Source organism: Corvus hawaiiensis, chromosome 5 (assembly GCF_020740725.1).
Source record: "Corvus hawaiiensis isolate bCorHaw1 chromosome 5, bCorHaw1.pri.cur, whole genome shotgun sequence".
Taxonomy (NCBI): domain Eukaryota; kingdom Metazoa; phylum Chordata; class Aves; order Passeriformes; family Corvidae; genus Corvus; species Corvus hawaiiensis.
Window position 1 is genome coordinate 44,603,314 of NC_063217.1, and position 17,510 is coordinate 44,620,823.

The window sequence follows — 17,510 nt, forward strand, 5'->3', positions numbered from 1 at the left end:
ACCACTGCTCCCTCCCTAAGATTTTGCTAGGAAAATGAAGATGGAGGGATCCTTAGTACTTCCACTTAGGCCAAAGCTAACTGAGTAGCGTAAGGGAACACTGAGCCTCCCCATTCCTTATTTCTGGTATGGAACTGAGACTTCTGCTCACTTTTCAAAGAAAAAGTAATTTTCCAAAATCACTTCAGATGAGCAAACAGCCAAACAGACACACTGCATTTCCTACAACAGGAGACTGAGCCAAGAGTCTTCAGCCTTACAAGTGACTGTGCCTGCCTGAGTGTGCTTCTACCTTTGAGGGTTTCTAGCAAAAACTGTTCTTTTTTTTTTTTAAAAAGCAAAGTTTAAAGATGGTTAACTTTAGTTTTATTACAAAGCTTTTATTAAAAAACAAATGCTCAGCACATTAACTCAAACTGGAATGACAAAAAAAAAATGGTTGACAGTATTTTTGGCAAAGGCTGTGCCTTACTATTTTAAAAAATGGGTACATCAATGCTCATTTCAACAACTGGCATAAAATCCCACTAACAGGCTAACAAAAACAGATACAAATACAGAACAATTGAAGTAATAATTCAAGTGCTGGGCTTTTTACAAGGAGAAGGGGAATGGGTGAGAAGGAGAACTCACTGCAGTCAGATTTGCTGGATGTATTGCTTATGTTTACAGAGTAGATGATGCGAGACTAACATGTCTACTGACCAGCTGACTGTTGTTACATTTATTTAGTTCTATAGGACACTGTATTATATAGACTGAGAGGCCACTATTTGTTACAAATAGTTTAACAGAACAGCCACCTTTTTTCCATACAGATTTTTCCTCTGGCAGAAAAAAAATAAGAAAAAAAAAAGAAAAACTCATTTTATTTAAAAAGTATTTCAGATTTCTGACACTTGTTTAAAAGCTCATACCTAGTAAAATATACACCAAAGAAATTACAAACTAAAAGTTAAAATATAAAAGCATTCAAGTTTCTTAAAAAAAGCTAAAACCAAAATTGATCCTGTCGCACCATTAAATAAAAAGAAGGTTGAGCGCGTCATCCTGGTCCAGGCAAATTCCGTTCCTTGATGTGCTGTATGGGGCAGCTGTGGTCTACATTATTCTGCTGGCTGAAGCAGGCAGAGACAGCCATGCTACTGTGTTTGCTGACTCAATATGGGCACAGATGAGACGGGGGCTTGAGAGTGCAAGGCAGAGGTGAAGACAAAAGCTGCTCTGCTGACCCAGGAGCTCGTTTGCTCTATTTATATCGGGGCTGGACCTCGTGATAGTGAAGGATTTTGGCAGTGATTGTCTTTATGATTCAGTGTCTCTAGCAGTGACATCAGGGTGAATGACATCCTAGACAGACTCCTTGGGGGTGGTCTGTGTGGATGAAGGACACACCTAGGGTTTAACAAGCTTCCATCTCCAGAAGGGGTCCTGGTGTCGCCGCCTTTGCTTTGCAAGTTGAGAAAGCATTTCTTTTCCCACCTACAGGGAAGAGGGGGGGGAAAGAGAGAGAGAGAGAGAGAGTGTGATAAGGACTATGTGAAGCCTTTTAAAAAAAAAATTCTTCAAAGAAGCTGATGATGGGTCCCTGTAACTCTTATGACAACTGTATTAGTGGAATGTGCATTACAATGTCAAAGTTAAATGCAGAATTTATTACTACTTACTTTTGCTTGAAGTTTGCAACTATGTTTATGGAAAGTACTTTGGATTGTAAAGAGATACCAACTAGAAAGATGGGGTTTTAAGCATCCAGCATATTACAGAAGTACTTCCCTTTTGTAGTGGATTTCAGTTATCTACAACATTTGACCCAGATACCATTACAAAACTAGACATCCTCAGGCTTTGGTACTGCAGTGCAGTGGTTGAGGTCAATTAAACCTCTATTTCAGAGCCTCAAGCTCTCCTCCCTGCAGAAATGAAAAAATGCTGCCTTCTGCAAGCGGTTTGGTAGAGGAATGTGGTGGATGAGGCTTGTGTGAACACTGATTCTACCATCCGTCCTCATGACTGGGGAGGATTTGTTCTGCTCTTCAGCAGGGTAGGGAACACCTTCCAGCTGTGTAAGAACCATGGGCCTCATCCCTATCAGTAAAGTTCACTAGGATCTTGGAAGGATTTATGTTCTTAGAGCATGTGAAATAGCCCACAGTACAGGCCTAATAGGAATTGCTCATCCAGAGAGGAACAGTCCTTCCCCACTAGGTCTCTGGGTTACATCAGCTCATTTATGCAATTGCCAACTCAACCATCACCCTCACCCTTCTGATCCAGGCAAGTGGGTTATAACAGGGTCTCCACCCAAAATCTCCCTAAAGAGTCAGATGTTTTTCGACACATGGACACATGCTCTCCAGTAACTGTTTGGGGATTAATGGTGTCTCAGAAAAATCAACATTAACCTCTAGGTCTCCACATACCACTCAATTGCTAAACAAATAGAGGGTTCAATGAGCAAAGCTTCTGAGAATGATCAAAATTAGCACAAGAATGCAGTTCAGTGGAGAAGGTAAACAAATTTTCACCAGAAGAAACACAAAATGCTTAGTCACATAAAGAAGATACACTGCCAGCACCTTGAGTCACGAGAGGCAAGACACAACAAGTTTATGAAGAAAACTTGTAGATAAACTGCTTAAGCCTGCAAGAGCCACAGGCTGAATTAGTCAGCAAATTTTACATTATGTTAAATTTCAGCAGTATTTAAACCAGGACCATTTATGACTGAGCACCCACCTGGCATCTGCTGCAGCTTCCATGTAAACCATTACAACGCAAAACGTTTCACCCATAGTAGAGGGGCAACTCCTGCGTAAGGAGTTACACTGCCTCATGTAGTCCAGGGTAGAAAGCCTCCAAAACTGATTTTGTACCCTTTGATTTTAATCAACATAAGCTGAGGCCTCAAAGTCGTACTAAACAAGTTGACTCCTTATCAGAGGTCACCCACATGGCTATTGTTATAGTGGAAAGGAAAGCTGAGGGCACTGAAGTTTAGCTGCAGACTAAGTTAGAAAACACAAGCATGAATTTATAGCACACTGTTCTTTATAGCTTAGATTTGATGCAGACTCCCTCCTTGCCCAAATACTGCCATCCCTGATACATAAGAAATAACTTTCACCTGCTGTTGGTAGCCACAAAAGGACATTTAAAGCCATTGAGGCCTCTTAAACAGCATAGCTAAAAGTCCACTGGCAAACCAGCAGTTTCAACAAAGGTGGTCTGTATTGACTAATTCAGTTCCTATTTCCTCATAAAACCAGCCCATGTCCCAACTAAAAAAAGCCTCCTGAGCTTCCTGCCTTTTTCTTTTTTTATTTTTTATAAAGTAGCGCAGTGCTCCGTAACACGTGCGGATCAAAGAGCTACGAAGGGCTCTACCTTTCCAAGGAGCACGAAAGAGAGGCCAAGCAAACAGCAGAGAAACACTGGGGAGAGCACCCTGCAGCTTTATATTTATTTTGTGCCTTTTCATCCCGGATTTTCAAAGGTTTGGTCCAGGTTGCTCTTCCTGGGAAGGTTTTCCTCTCAGTCTTACATGAAAACATTCAGCTTCCTGTTGAGGAATGGCCTTGAGGCGCCAGGCCAGTAGTTCACAGCAGTCTGATACAAGCGCTGTGATTCAGAGCTACTCCCCATTAGCAGCCAGGAATGTCTACTTCACTGAAGGAAATGAAATGCTCTTCTGTTGAGATGGTTCCCTGCCTCCTCCCCCCTTCCCTTACCAGCAAGCTGTCTTTGAAGTCAGGAGGTTAAAATAATGACTGCGGCCTTGCTCTGGCCCTCAGCTTTTTCCAACAGCGGCCATTGCTTCTTTCTCAATCCAGAGGCAGCTTTTGCAGCACCTGCCTCCTTTCCATAGCTCCTAACTGTGCCCAGCTCCTCTAGAGAGGCTGCAGGTACCACGGTGATTCTGGAAGGGGACAGGCACAGGGAAGCTCCACGTATTTTTATTTCCGAGCGAATACTGCAGTACAGCAAATTACACAGTAGCTATCCTGAAAACAGCATCTAGAACCCAGCCTTTCCCCAGCTGCACATTAAGGCTACACACTGGAAATTGCTTCTGCTGCTGATAAACCAAATAATACCTAAAAAATACGAGTGATGATGGTGTTGCCTTACAGATATAAAACAGGTCAAATCAGGATTCTTTTCAAGAAACCACAGGCATGTGCTAAGGAGACTGAAGACTTCCCACATCTAAGGCTTCACTGGGGGGCTGCAGCTGAAGTCTCGCCAGGCGAGGCATGCCCTAGCAAAGCCCAATCCACAAGTGAAGTCGGCACAAATCAAAGACTGCAATTACAGCTCCCTGGCTGTGGTTAGGCTTCAAAGAAAGTGCTGCAAGTCACATTTTACATATGTGAAGTCTTGAGCCTGAGCCACAATAGGAGGCACTGTCTGTGCCATTTGCAGTGTACATCTGACTGCAGGAGGAAAGGGGAAAAAGAAAAAGAAAATAACACCTCAAGAAAGAAACAGACATAAGATTCAAGAATAATACAGTGCAAAAAGAAAAGCCTTACTACTGAAGTGATAAAACTGTAATCCAGGAATCACTGCAGTAAAACTAAATTCTCCTAGCAAGCCTGGGCTCAGTGGCTGAGGGGATCACAAGGGGATCCGAAGCCCTCCCCATGCTTTGGAATGAGATGGATTGAAGGGTGGGTCTGCAAAGGTCTTGTGCTCCTCCTCTGGTCTTTTAACTTTTCTAGAACAAGGGAGAGAATTATGCAGTTTCATCTAGGTCATGCTAATCAGAAAAGGTTTTTGAAGAAAGTCAAGAGTGTCCGAGTCAGTACAGGAGTAAGTATGGAGTAAAAGAGACACCTAACCCTTCACAGAAGGCAAGGGATATTAAACTTTTTAAATGAGGTACTTTTTTTCTACACCTTTCCCTATCACATTGTTTGGATACAGTTCTAAGAAAAGACAAGACTACATATAACAGACAGTTACACGTATTTTTTATAAAAAAGAAAAAAGTCCATCTCCAAACCTGTCCTTTAATCCAGTACTTCAAACAACATGGCAAGTTCAGGGACCCAAAAGCTGAAACTGTCATTTTCTTTGTAAGTCCAAAATGAACATGTTCGACTTACTGCCAGCCAGGGTTTATTCAATAGTCCAGAAACCCAGCTATGCAAAACCAGGTCATTATTTATCAGGGTGGTTCATGCTGTTTGTGAAGTCCCTCTATTTTCTCTAATAGCAGAGCTGGAAAGGGTTTCAGGCACAAGCATATAGATGCAGTCTGCTCCTCTTCCTGCCCAGCTGTGCCATGGTTTGTGGGTTTAGCCCAAACCAGATCCTTGAGATGTTCAGGGCAAACACAAACAAACACTCCACAACCCTTGTTGTTTCTAAACAAAAAAAGCACCTCCCAACAAAACCCCAGTCATTTTAGTAATCCGATTTGCTGCAGGGTCCCACAAGCTGTTACAAAACATGGATAGAGAGACCTACGGGAAGCAGGAAAAAGCCCTCTCTGCAAGAGCTGGATACCAGCAGGCAGTAGAGGAAACTTTATAAGCTGCTTTTGTATCCGAAGAAATGACATAAAATAGTACCCTAAAACTGTAACAGATGCTGCCAGGTTGAAACTGTGTCAGTATGAAGTTTTTCTTGGTCTGTCCAACCCCTCCATCACCCTTGCTAGTTTTAACCTTGGTCCACTGCTGGTAACTGAATGGAAACTTCAACAGCAAATTATTCTCTGCTGTTTTAAATGCCCTGAATTAACTGCCCCTAAAAATACCTCTCCATTAATTACAGGTGGAGCTTGGAGTCCTAACTTCTGTCCTCTTAGTTTGACCTCAGCTAGATGCATTAATTGAGCAGCAGGAATATTCTTCCCCCAGCCTTCCCAAGCCAGAGACCTCTTCCAGAGCAGATTAGTTTAAGCACGGAAAACGCCCAGGTATTTTAGGGTTCCCATTTAGTGCAGCTAATGGCAATGATGCCAAGCAGGTGTGGCTCTTATCGAAGGCCTCCAGTGTAGGCAGCACAAAACTACAAGCTCTATCACTGAGCTAGAATCTTTTAAATTATCTTACTGGAAGACCCAAGACATGTTTTTCCTGTTGGGGGTAGGAGGGGAGAGAGGCTCCATGTTTATAATAAAAACCAGATTGCCTCTAGACAGCTGTCTCTAGCAGTTTCTTAAAGAGGAACAGTATACTAAAGGTGAGGAAGAGGGAGGAAGAAATAGGCTTGTCTCCTTTTTGAATCTTTATGGCATATAATAAATATTCAGAAGACTATTTTTTAAATTATTTGTTTTCTAGACTGAGAGCTAGGGGCACTGAAATTGCTACTTCAGTTTTCACCTGCTGTAACAGAGAAGAACATGAGGTATTGGTAAAGCAGTAAGTGAAAATTCTTTCAGAAGAAAGAAATAACACAGGTACAGTTTCCTTTGTAGATAATTTTTTCTGCCAGAGTTAAACATAGGTTAGAATTTACACTACTTTGAAAGACAATCTCAACAGTTAAATCTTCTGATACATGGAATAATTTAAACAGTTGCTTTCATGAAACCAAAGGCAAGTCAGATATAACCTGAATATCTTCCTGAGCTTCCATCAACTCTTCTACACACAGGCATCCACAGAGCAACACTACAAGCATTAGACATCAGTACACAGAAACCACTTCCACAACAGATTAGTTTCAGAATTCAAACATACCAACTTCACTTTGATGCAATTAAGTCATCTCATCATAAAATCTCTACTGGTCCAAAATACACAACAGAAAGCCTTTGTACCTCAAAAGACACACATATGGGAAGAAAACCAGCTATTCATCCAAATGTAGTCCCACCGCCTAGTGTGTGCATTTGCCTTTACACCATAGAAACCAATTCTGTGTAGTTATTTTGGCAATAATATTTTACCACGTGCAATTTCAGGTATCCCTGAGATGAAAGATAGATAGAAGGCTCTCATAAACTCCTGAGTTTAATATTAATGAGGGAACACATATCCTATAATGTTTGCAAGGAGGAAGCAACTTCAGAAATTATGCCTCTCTGCTCACTTAAGCCTACATAGTTCTCTTAACCCCTGATCCCACTGTACTGATGCCTGTGGCAAGAACACCAATTCAGAGATGGTCACTGGTACCATTTTCTTCAGCTGCCTCTAACCCTGCTCACACACTACACCCCAGTTCCAATGACGCCTTTGCTGCACAAATGCTTCCAACATTTGCTCCTACCACTGGAAGGAGGAGCTGAAAGCTCATGTCCTGGAAGCTCTGACTAAAGCCCATAACGTCTCACTGACTTGCCAGGCTCATGTTTTAAGTGACCAGACAGTGGTGCTTCAGCTGGCTGTGCTATGGGCTTCCTTACTTGTACAGCTTTCCAATCTGCAAGCTTTCAAAACTGTTTATATGGTACAGTCTTAACAAGCAGGTAAAGAGTCAGAGATTTAAAAGATGACTTGCATAAAAAATTCTTAAAGTAGAGGATTAAGGAACTGACTGGTATGAGAAGGTTTGCTTTATTAGCAGTGACTTTTGCAACATGACAGTTAGGCTCTTTGGTTTTGTTCTGTCCTTTTGGTTAGTTTTGTCTACAGGATGGCTAGGTCTGCATTAATGTATATCAGAAGACCTCTTTAATCACAATCTCTAAAATCAGAGGCAAATGGAAGCAAAAGTCAGTGCAAGGGTATGCTAGGGTTTGCTAAGCTTTGACAGAATTGTATTTGAATACAATTCTGTTGAAATTAGAAGACAGATTTCACCCAAGCTTAGTCTCCAGAAACAACTGGGAAAGACTTTGACAGTATCATAAAAACTTGCTTTCTAGCTGGTCAGAAACACAGTATCAAAAACTCATTTTGAAATTTTTCATGTAAATACACTAAAAAAGTGAAAATGCAATATAAACCTGAGAAAAACATTAAAATGCTGAAGTTTTCTTCCAGTTGGAAATGAAATGACATTTCAAAACCTTACATCTTATTTATGAAACAGTTTGTTTCTACAGAGTTTTTCTCATGACCTTAGAATTCTCAGTCTGGTGGTGAGTTTACTAAATCCACCAAAATACACCGTTTTTATCCAGAGAAGAATGGTGCACCAGCAGTCAACTCCCTGTCCCCACCCTATCCCACAGGAAGAGATAGAACAATAGTTGTCCACTGCTCTCCTTCATTCTAGCCCAAGCCGCCTGCTGCTAACACCTTAGAAGTGAAACAATTTGGGATTTTTTTAATCACTTGTAAATGTGGTTAAATTCAAACTTCATTAAGCACCTCTAATTTCACAGTTGGTTCTGCAACTTGGGCATCTCCAACAAAACAAACATATACATTCACCTCCTGAATTACCTATTTTTTCCATTTGTCAGTGTCAATTTTAAATATGAAACACTGAAGATCAGCTTCATAGCTGACTATGCTGCACCCATTTTGAAAAAATCCTTAACAATTTTTCTTATTTTTCTAATCCCATATCTGTGCTGATTGTCTAGTTGAAAGTGTTCTGTTGTTCTTTAATTTGTAAAATGTATGCTTTGCTACTACCCTCACTTACCCCTCCCCATGTCCCTTGATTGCACTGAAAATAGCTTTTATCCCCTTCCTTTTTCCTTCCTGCCTTCCTTCCCTCCCTCCTTCTCTCCTTCCTTCTTTCCTGCCTTCCTTCCCTCCCTCCTTCCCTCCTTCCTGCACTTCACCAGGGACCTCCACCAAGATGGTAAAAAGAAGCAGGGACCTGGGTCTGCTCTGCTGGACCTCTCCCAGCAGGTGTCAGTGCCCCTCTGTACTGGCCACCTGCGTGGGGCCGTGGCTTCTCTTCGGGTTTGCTCTTCTGACCTTCTCCTTCATGTCAGAGAGCCTGAAAGAGAGGAGGGCTTCTGTCTTTCACCCTGGCAAGATCAGTGGCAGGTCAGAATTGAGTTGCGGGAGGGGACGCACAGGATGCCATCCAGAGGGATGTGGGCAGGCTTGAGAGGTGGCCTGTGCAAACCTCATGAAGTTTGACAAGTGCCAGGTCCAGCAACTGGGTCAGGGCAATCCCAAGCACAAATACAGGCTGGGTGGAGAATGGATTGAGAGCAGCCCTGTGGAGAAAGACTTGGGGGTGTTGGTGGATGAGACCCAGCAATGTGCACTCGCAGCCCAGAAAGTCAGTTTCATCCCGGGCTGCCTGCAAAGCACCATGGCTGGCAAGGCAAGGGAGGGGATTCTGCCCCTCTGCTCTGCTCTGGTGAGACTCCACCTGGAGTGCTGCATCCAGTGCTGGGGTCCCCAACAGTAAAAGCACATAGACCTGTTGGAGTGGGCCCAAAGGAGGACACAAAGATGCTCAGACGGCTGGAGCAGCTCTCCTCTGCAGACAGAGCTGTCTGAGAGAGCTGGCTTGTTCAGCCTGAAGAAAGTTCCAGTGAGACATTATAGCAGTCTTCCAGTTCCTAAAGAGGGCCTACAGGAAAGCTGGGGCATGTAATGATAGGACAAGGGGGAATGGATTTAAACTGATAGAGGATGGGTTTAGATTGGATAGTAAGAAAAAAAATCTTTCATGTGAGGGTGGTGAGGCCCAGAGGAGTTGCCCCATCCCTGAAAGGGTTCAAGGCCAGATTTGATGAGGCTCCAGTGGAAGGTGTCCCTGACCATGTCCCAGGGGTGTTGGAACTAGATGATCTTTAAGGTCCCTTTCAAGACAAGCCATGATCTGTCTGAGGGCATACTCATTTTCTTTGGAAATTTTATGCCTATCTGAAATGAAACAAATATTTCAATCCAGAAAATTTTCTTCTGCTCATTCTGTCCCTCTTGCCTGTGCTGAAGGCCACTATTCATGGGCAAAACAGGGAATAGGGAAGTATGGGTCACACAGGAAACAATTTTTAAAGCAAATCAGGACAAATCTCTGCACCACCATCAGCACACACATTCTCACAGAGACTAACTTCTACGCAAGTTCTCCAGGCTCTGTTTAAAGCTTCTGAGCAGTCAAGAGCTATGGGAATAGCTCATTGTTTCAATTTGGACTAGTCCAGCAACAATTTCAAGAGCACTGGACAAGCCATGTTTGAAAACATGCCTCAGAAAGCAAGGTACCACATCCTCTTTGCATCTCCTTTCTCAGATGTCAACCATGACCACAGTCATCAGATGCTTATTTTCCACCATATTCTGGCTGTGGACTGCTTTATAGTCTGCTTTCACAGCCTCACTCCACTTTATTTTTAAGTAATAGGGAAAACACAATCTAGTCATAAATTACTACCCAAAAATCACTTCTGTGCTGAAATTTGGCTCTAATTTCCATGTAGGAAGCTTGAAATGTTAAGATAATTCATTGTTCAAAGCTAAATGGTCTTAATATGATCCTTTTAAGTACTTCTGATTGCAAATCAGTATTAGTCAAGTTTTCTTCGTTTTGAAAGCTTTGCTAATGTGGATGCTAATTGTTATGGAATTTTGCAAGCCACAAATATTATTCTTACAGGTTTTCAAATGTCTATTAAGCTTCTCTATCACTCTTTTTAGCCCTTGAAGATATGCCAAAACACAATGTTAAATTATGTTGTTTCCCAATTGGATCCTGCCATATGTCGAATGACGTGCCTTTTACAGTTCTATACAGAGCAAGTTATAAGAAGTTAAGTATTTCCATGCTGCAGAACAATGAGGAAATTTTGTTAGTACCCTTCTATTTCCTTGCTGATTTCAAAATACTCATGAGATGCTAAAAATCACCCTTTTTTTCTTTCTTCCAAAAGTCTAACTGGATAAGAAATTAGAAATCTCCGCTTACAACACAAAATTGCTCCTATTTACAAATCCCCTAGAAGGCTGTACTTAAAGTAAAAAGAAAACACTCACCTTTCAGAAAGATGCTCAACAGGTGATCTCTACATTGTTCTTAATCTTAGCTTTCCTCATTTCCCCTTCCCTCCCGGCCTCTCCTCAATTTATTTTTAGCATTATCCGGTCTAATTCCACTCTTGGTTGATTCCAAAAGAAGATAATAAACAAGAGTTATTTCTTCAATAAACCAAAGTTATTTCAAATACTGTGTTGGGCCATGTCAACTGCAAACAAAATCCTTCTTGGGACAGTTCCACAACTCTTGAAAGACATGCTTTGGAGTACCTCAGGATAATACAGCAAAGACTGGTGCATGTGGTCACAGTATTTCTAAAGCATTCTGAAGTGTTTTACAAATTGGCCATTCAGTAGGTTGGAGATCACAGAACTCAGTTAGAAGCAGTGAAGCCTTAAGATGCCTGCTGCTGTATACAATCCTTGGAAAAGGGGCAACTTAATGCAACCACCTTGACTTTACCACTCTAATCATGTCCAAGTCAAAAAGCAGGATTAGAGGTCCACCTTAAAAATCAGTTACTTGCTGAATGTTCGTGGACAAAAAAACCCCAACAAAAACCCCACACCCAAAACTTTCACAGTATCTTAAATCATTTCTGTTTGCATGTCTCTTCCGTTACTTTCCTCTGAACATCCCACCACACAACCCTCCCACCATTTCATCCTTCTCACTTACATCACTGTAATTACAGCCCTAGCTGATCTCCTTTGTGCTGATCTTGAGATTCTTTCTTTGGTCTTGCCACCTACTCATTTCTGATTCTTCTCAGATAACAGAACGCTTGTCTCCTTCCCAGACCTCCCACCCTCCTTCCCCCTCTTCCTTACACCATCCATGCGAGTAAGAAAGCTGTTCCCAAGCTTATTATCTCCATCCAGTAAAGACTTCAACAGCTCTGCTGTGGGCCTGGTAAGATACTATGCTTGTGGGCAAAACATTCTTTGGATTAGGCTTGCAGAGGGCAAGAGTCTTAACCTTCAGAAGTTTACTTTGAAGTGTGGCTGATTTGGGTTCCCTAAATCATTCTGTGCATTTACTTCCAGCAAGAGCACATCTGTACAGCTCCAGTGCAAATCATACACTCGGCCTGAAACACTTATTGAGGCTGGCTTCATGTGCATATATGGAGTCAACAGCACGCTTCTCCTTCCCTGGAAAACATACTACTGTTCACGCACTCTGTGGTATAAATTGCCTCAAGACAGAGAGACAAGTATTGCCAACAGTTTCCACACTGTTGCAAAGCCTGACAGGACATAGAAAGGCAGGAGTGTAAAGGTCAAAGGGAGAGAAAACCCCCACATTTAGAACACTCAACCTCTGATACAGAAAATCCAGAGAAACTCCAACAAAAGTAGGTCAGCACAGGCAAGACTGTAAAGCATCCAAGAAACCAAATATTCCCTGTTTTTTAGCTGTCACTTGAACCTTAGTTGTATTCCAATCCCAGTCAACTGCTCTGCATCAATTCAGATAAAATTATGAGTGTTTTGCCTACCGGTACTGTGTTAGCATCAAAGGGAAAAATATTCACAACAATCATGGACCTGGACACCTAAGCTGAAATACCAATTATAAAACTCAAGGTTAAGGCACTTTTTTTTTTTTTTCAGTAGATATAATACTCTAAGTAAAGATGCTTTACAGCTACGTGTTGTATAGGCTACAGAACTCCAACACTGCAATCCACATCCCAAATCAGCATAACTCAGGCATGTTGCAAAGGGCAAGGCTGTCTGCTTGCCTGAAAAACTTCTGCTTATTAGGAAGAAAAAAAGAGCACACATTTTGCCTTTACACTTTACTTCAGCTTTAAAAACAACAAACAAACCACCAAAGTCTTGTCTTAACCAAGATTAGACTAACCAGCATAATGGCATAACTTCAGAAGAGGCTTGAGTCATGCTGACTGCTGACTGACACACTGCACACAGGAAACTGAAGTTGGCTTTCTCTGGCTGAAAGTCCAAGCAGAGCAGAGGGCCAACAGGAGCCTGCTTTGCTGACTATTCTGAGTGCCACAGGGATCCTGTGGCCAAACAAGGCAGAGGAAGAGAGGATAGAGCCCATTTCTGATACAGTGTGTAGGTCATTTTACAAAGTCTTATTTTTTTGCATGATTCCTGGAATTCTTGGGGATCTCCCAAGAGCAATCTGGGTTAATTAGATAGTTTAGAAACAACTATTATTTCAAATTAATGCCATTTCTACTAGAAAATGCATCACACTGAGAGAAAGAGAAGGACCAGCCTTCCAACACAGACACTGAGAAATTAGAATCTCTCTGTGGTAGTGTGCACTCACAAGCTGACTAGATGGTGTTACTACACATATGTAATCACTAGTCATTCCACCCTCAGTGCAGATAATATGATATAAAGAAAGAAAACACATGCTGGAAATACAACAACCACAAAAAACCCCAACCTGCACCACAAATGAAATACCACTGTACAGTTGTGGGAGAAATTCTTGAAACAACTGAAATACAGTCCCATCTTCTTAGTAGGTGTTTTGTTAGTATACAGGTGAATAAATTGTTTTTAAAAGGTGTACCCAGCCAGGCAGCATCTTGTTGATGTCAGCACATAAAATGTGCTCCAAAGCCAGCATCTAACCTGCTCTTATGAGCTGTGACAGTCTGGGAGGGCTTGCACTGCTTAATAAACCCATCCCTGGTTCACAGGCAGACTTGCAGCGAGTCAGTGAGGTGTGGTCAATTTGAAAATACTACAGTTAAGCAGTGAAATGGTGAACACCTAATAGATAGCCGGTATAAAAACCATCAGTAATCAAAGTAACATTAGCTTTGGGATATGGTAGTTCTGCAATTTTTGCTAAATTCATATTATTGCATAAAATTTATAAGAAGGCTTATTTTACAATTCAGTTTTATCAGCAGGAAAGCTTTAGAGATGTTCTTACCATGCTTCAGATGTAGGCAGCTGTCATTCTGGGGCCTGTACCTGTAGAAGATTGTTTTCCTTTAACAAATTTCTGTTACAGAGCTTTTGCACATTCCAAATAAGTTTGTTTGCTACAGTCTTACATGGACTTTTTTTGTGTGTGTTTTTTGGTTTTGTTGTTTGGGTTTTTTTATGGTTCTTATACCAGCCATTTTTTCTTGGGGAAAACAGGGTGTTTCTTTATATATATTTTACAGGCAAAGAGAAGACCTCACTGATGCTTTTAGCCAACCTACTAGGCAGCTGTTAGTGTACAAAGAAACGTAAAATACAGTGAGAAAAAAAAATACAGTTACTACAAAAGATCTGTGTAAAGTTTCCAGTGTCCAATAATACCACACAGTATTTGAGACATAGTTAAGTCTAAAGATGGTACAACACTGATTGAGGAGAAAAGCAAAGGTAAAACAGGACAGTGATTGCAGCAATGTGTAAGTTCAGCCAAAGATGTTGATGCCATCAGGACTGCTGCTCAGAAAGGTGTAAGGGAAAGGAGGCATGGGTTGTGTGCATGTTCACAAGCTTACATTCCAAATGAAATATCTTAAAACATCCATCAGAAGCAAGTGTTAGACATAAGCTCATAAAAATTAAATAGCGCAAGCTCTGGTTTCTAAAATACACCTGAGGTGAAAGGCAAGTAAGACGTGCTCATGGCCTACCTGATGCTGATTCCTGCAACTTTTCTCTCTTCCTCTTCTTTTTCTTCCCCTGAAAAACAAGAAATTTTATCATACTATTACATGCACAGAACTTTTTTTTGTCTCTTCCCTCACAGCAAAAGTCATGTGGACACAGAGAAGGCTGTTAGGAAAAAACCCAATTGTTTTCAGTGTAGCTTTTCTATCCCACTTTCAACTGGTTCAATGTTAACAAAGTTTGCTCTGAGCATCTATGAAGAAATATGCACACCAGCAATACTTATATTTATATCCACATGGAATTACAATTTCTGGGAGTTTTTCAACTAACACTGGCAGCCTCAAGCACCTAGAAGACTTCTCACGCTCAAAAATCTGATGACATGTATGTTGATATCATCATTTATGGCTCTTACAAGAACTCTTCACACATTCAGATACTTACACTGTCATACATGGTAGGAGCTGACAGGGTGTTGAAAGTACCTAGGACAACCATGACTTGTCCCCAGGGTGCAGACCAGCCAAAAAACTGTTCTGATAATGCTCGTACCTGAACAAAAGCCAAGTCTGGCTTTTGTGCCCAGAGAGTGCACTCTGCAATAACCAAACAGCAGAGACTGTACAGCAGAGCACCCTCAGCTGAGGTGCAGGACACGAATGCCTGGCACCTGTCTTTCTGGGAGACCACACTGGCCCCAGCATGCCAACCCACACACTCAGCCTTCTCCCGCACCCCCATCTATGGAAACGGCCGTAGCTCCTGCTTCACACAGTCTGTCAGGAAACAAAAGGTCAGCTTAGACCCACAATTTTAAACCTTAATCATCTTGCACCACCCTACCACTGATATTCCTCCATATGACTTGTCTTTTTTGCCCTGTATAGTCAGTGAAAGCTTTTTGTGTGTTTTAAGGAAAAATCATATCCATTTATATTTTAAAGAAGCCTCCAGACAGGCTGTAACAGATGAGTTCTGTCAAAGCCTGGGATGGTTGCTGTGAACAGAGCTGCAGCCTGCTGCCCATCCTCTGGCCCCCCACTCTCATGGCTGGCAGCTGCATGTCCCAGCACAGAGCATGCCACACACACAGTGGCCACAGAGTGGAAGGGTTGGGGTGCTGGGACACACCTTTCCGTGAGCTAACTCTGCAAGGTGATGGGATGGACAGCAGGTGATGTGAGAAACCACCTCAAACCCCTGCAGTGCTCACTGATTGATGGACAGCAAGTGAGGACTCCAAACACAGGCTATGGTGAAGCTCCAGCACATGAACTTAAGTAGCCTGCACTCTGCTCTGACAGTCTGGGCCTGCCTGACTCTCAAGCTCTTGTCCTTTTTTATCCCAAGGCTGGCAACAGGGCTGGGCAGTGCCTTGTGAGCAAGATTCCAAAGCCAGGACCAAGACTAGAAGTTGGAAAGCACATTTCAAGGGCTCTGGGGAACTCACAGCAATATACTTTATCACTTGGGCACCAAGGCAATACTCTTTTAGAGAGGAAGCTGCATTAGTGCAGATGTTAACATGGAAAAGTCATGGGAGGAAAAATTGTTTTATTCTCTACATCAGGCTGACTTCAAGTGCTAAAACATAAACTGAAAGCAGATCTGAGATCTACCTATGACATAACACAAGTGAAGGAATGGAAGACTGGGCTGAAACCTAGTTGTCAGCATTCCCAACTAAGATAGTTTCTGACAACTGCAGCACACCCAGACACCCTCACGTTATGAGAACACTGTGCTTCTCATGTCTATCACACAATTTTGCATGACTGCTTTGGGTAGCAGTAGTAAAAACATATGAAAAAGATAGTGTCAAGAGTTGAATAATAATGTTTAACATTTTCTTCATATTCCTAAAATCCTGAATAATCAGACAAACCAAAATAGAAGAACCAAAACCATACAGTATGTATTTTTCACTCGTACTGTTTTGTGAAAGAGAAGAACCTCCCCCAAGTCACTTCCAACCCTCAAAATACTGGAGTAATACCTGTGCCAAATTAATACAATTTCACTTTTTGACTGCTAAAGTTAGGAAAACCGAAGAGGAAAAAAAAAGAAAAATGACATATCTGAAAAGGTTTCAGCAATAAGCTGTGCTCTCCTATGATCACTGTCTGACCACCACTGCAGAACGTGTGCATTCCTGGAGAGGCAGAGGGGAGGGCTGCAAGAGGAAGTTAGCAGAGTTCTTCATTGTAACATACAGGACTGGAGTATGTCAGAGATATACTTCCACACAGGATGTAGGCTGGAAGCACATCAAAGAGATACCTCTTACGTGCCACCTCACACACTCCAAATGTCTGTCAAGGCATTTAAGAAACCGCAGGTCCGCTGCATGTGCTGTGTGACATAGGCTGGGGCAGAACACAAGGTTCTCAAAGCCAACATGACCAAACATCACAGGACCATCTTGAAGCCTGATGTCCAGTAAGCACAAGTTGACAAGACTCCAAAGTGGTGTGATTTTCCAGAAAGTAAATTCAAGACAAGAAAAATCCCCTCATTTCCAGGGAGTCTTTCCCTAAGACCCTGTTTGTTCCCACCTATATTTCAAGACAGCTCCGTTGACACAGTCTGGTTACTGGAAATAAACCCTACCTGTGTAATGTCAGGACAGTTTATAGGCTGTGTAAAACAGACAGAAAGAAGCTGCTAGGGCTTACAGTTGTGACTGTGCTTACAAAACTGGGCATGCATGTCAGCCAGACCAGGGCATTTCCTTCAGAGATAATCACATAGTTTCTGTGTCAATGCATTCTGTGCCACTTTCTACAGTTTCTGTTAACACTAGATGTTTAGGTACCTCAATCCTTAATGCCCAAAGACATCACCAAAGTAGAGAAAAACTACTGTCCACCTAATGCAGAAGGAAAACTTAGCCAGATATACCATGTACACTTCCTATCCCAGTAGATGGTGTCACATCTAAGGGAGGGACAGAAAGGAGCCCAGATCTTGGATTAGGATCAGCCTCTCAGGATTGCAGCTTCTGAGTTTGATATCATCACATTTGGCAACACTGACAGCTCA

The 17,510-nt window shown here is 42.0% G+C and overlaps 1 protein-coding gene across 9 annotated transcripts in view; it reads right to left on the reverse strand.

The window, feature by feature from the left end:
• Window positions 1–359: 359 nt before the first annotated feature.
• LEF1 (lymphoid enhancer binding factor 1) overlaps window positions 360–17,510 on the reverse strand; it is a 71,565-nt gene continuing 54,414 nt past the window's right edge. For 7 of the 9 annotated variants that reach the window (XM_048305235.1, XM_048305234.1, XM_048305237.1 and 4 more), the window contains 2 exons: window positions 14,489–14,537; window positions 360–1,482 (listed from right to left, as the gene is read on the reverse strand). In XM_048305235.1, coding sequence (XP_048161192.1) covers window positions 1,403–1,482; window positions 14,489–14,537 — 129 coding nt within the window. In that variant the 3' untranslated portion in view covers window positions 360–1,402. Of the gene's footprint in view, window positions 1,483–13,785; window positions 13,827–14,488; window positions 14,538–17,510 lie in introns of all 9 variants that reach the window. The other 2 variants (XM_048305240.1, XM_048305238.1) reach the window with 1 other exon arrangement.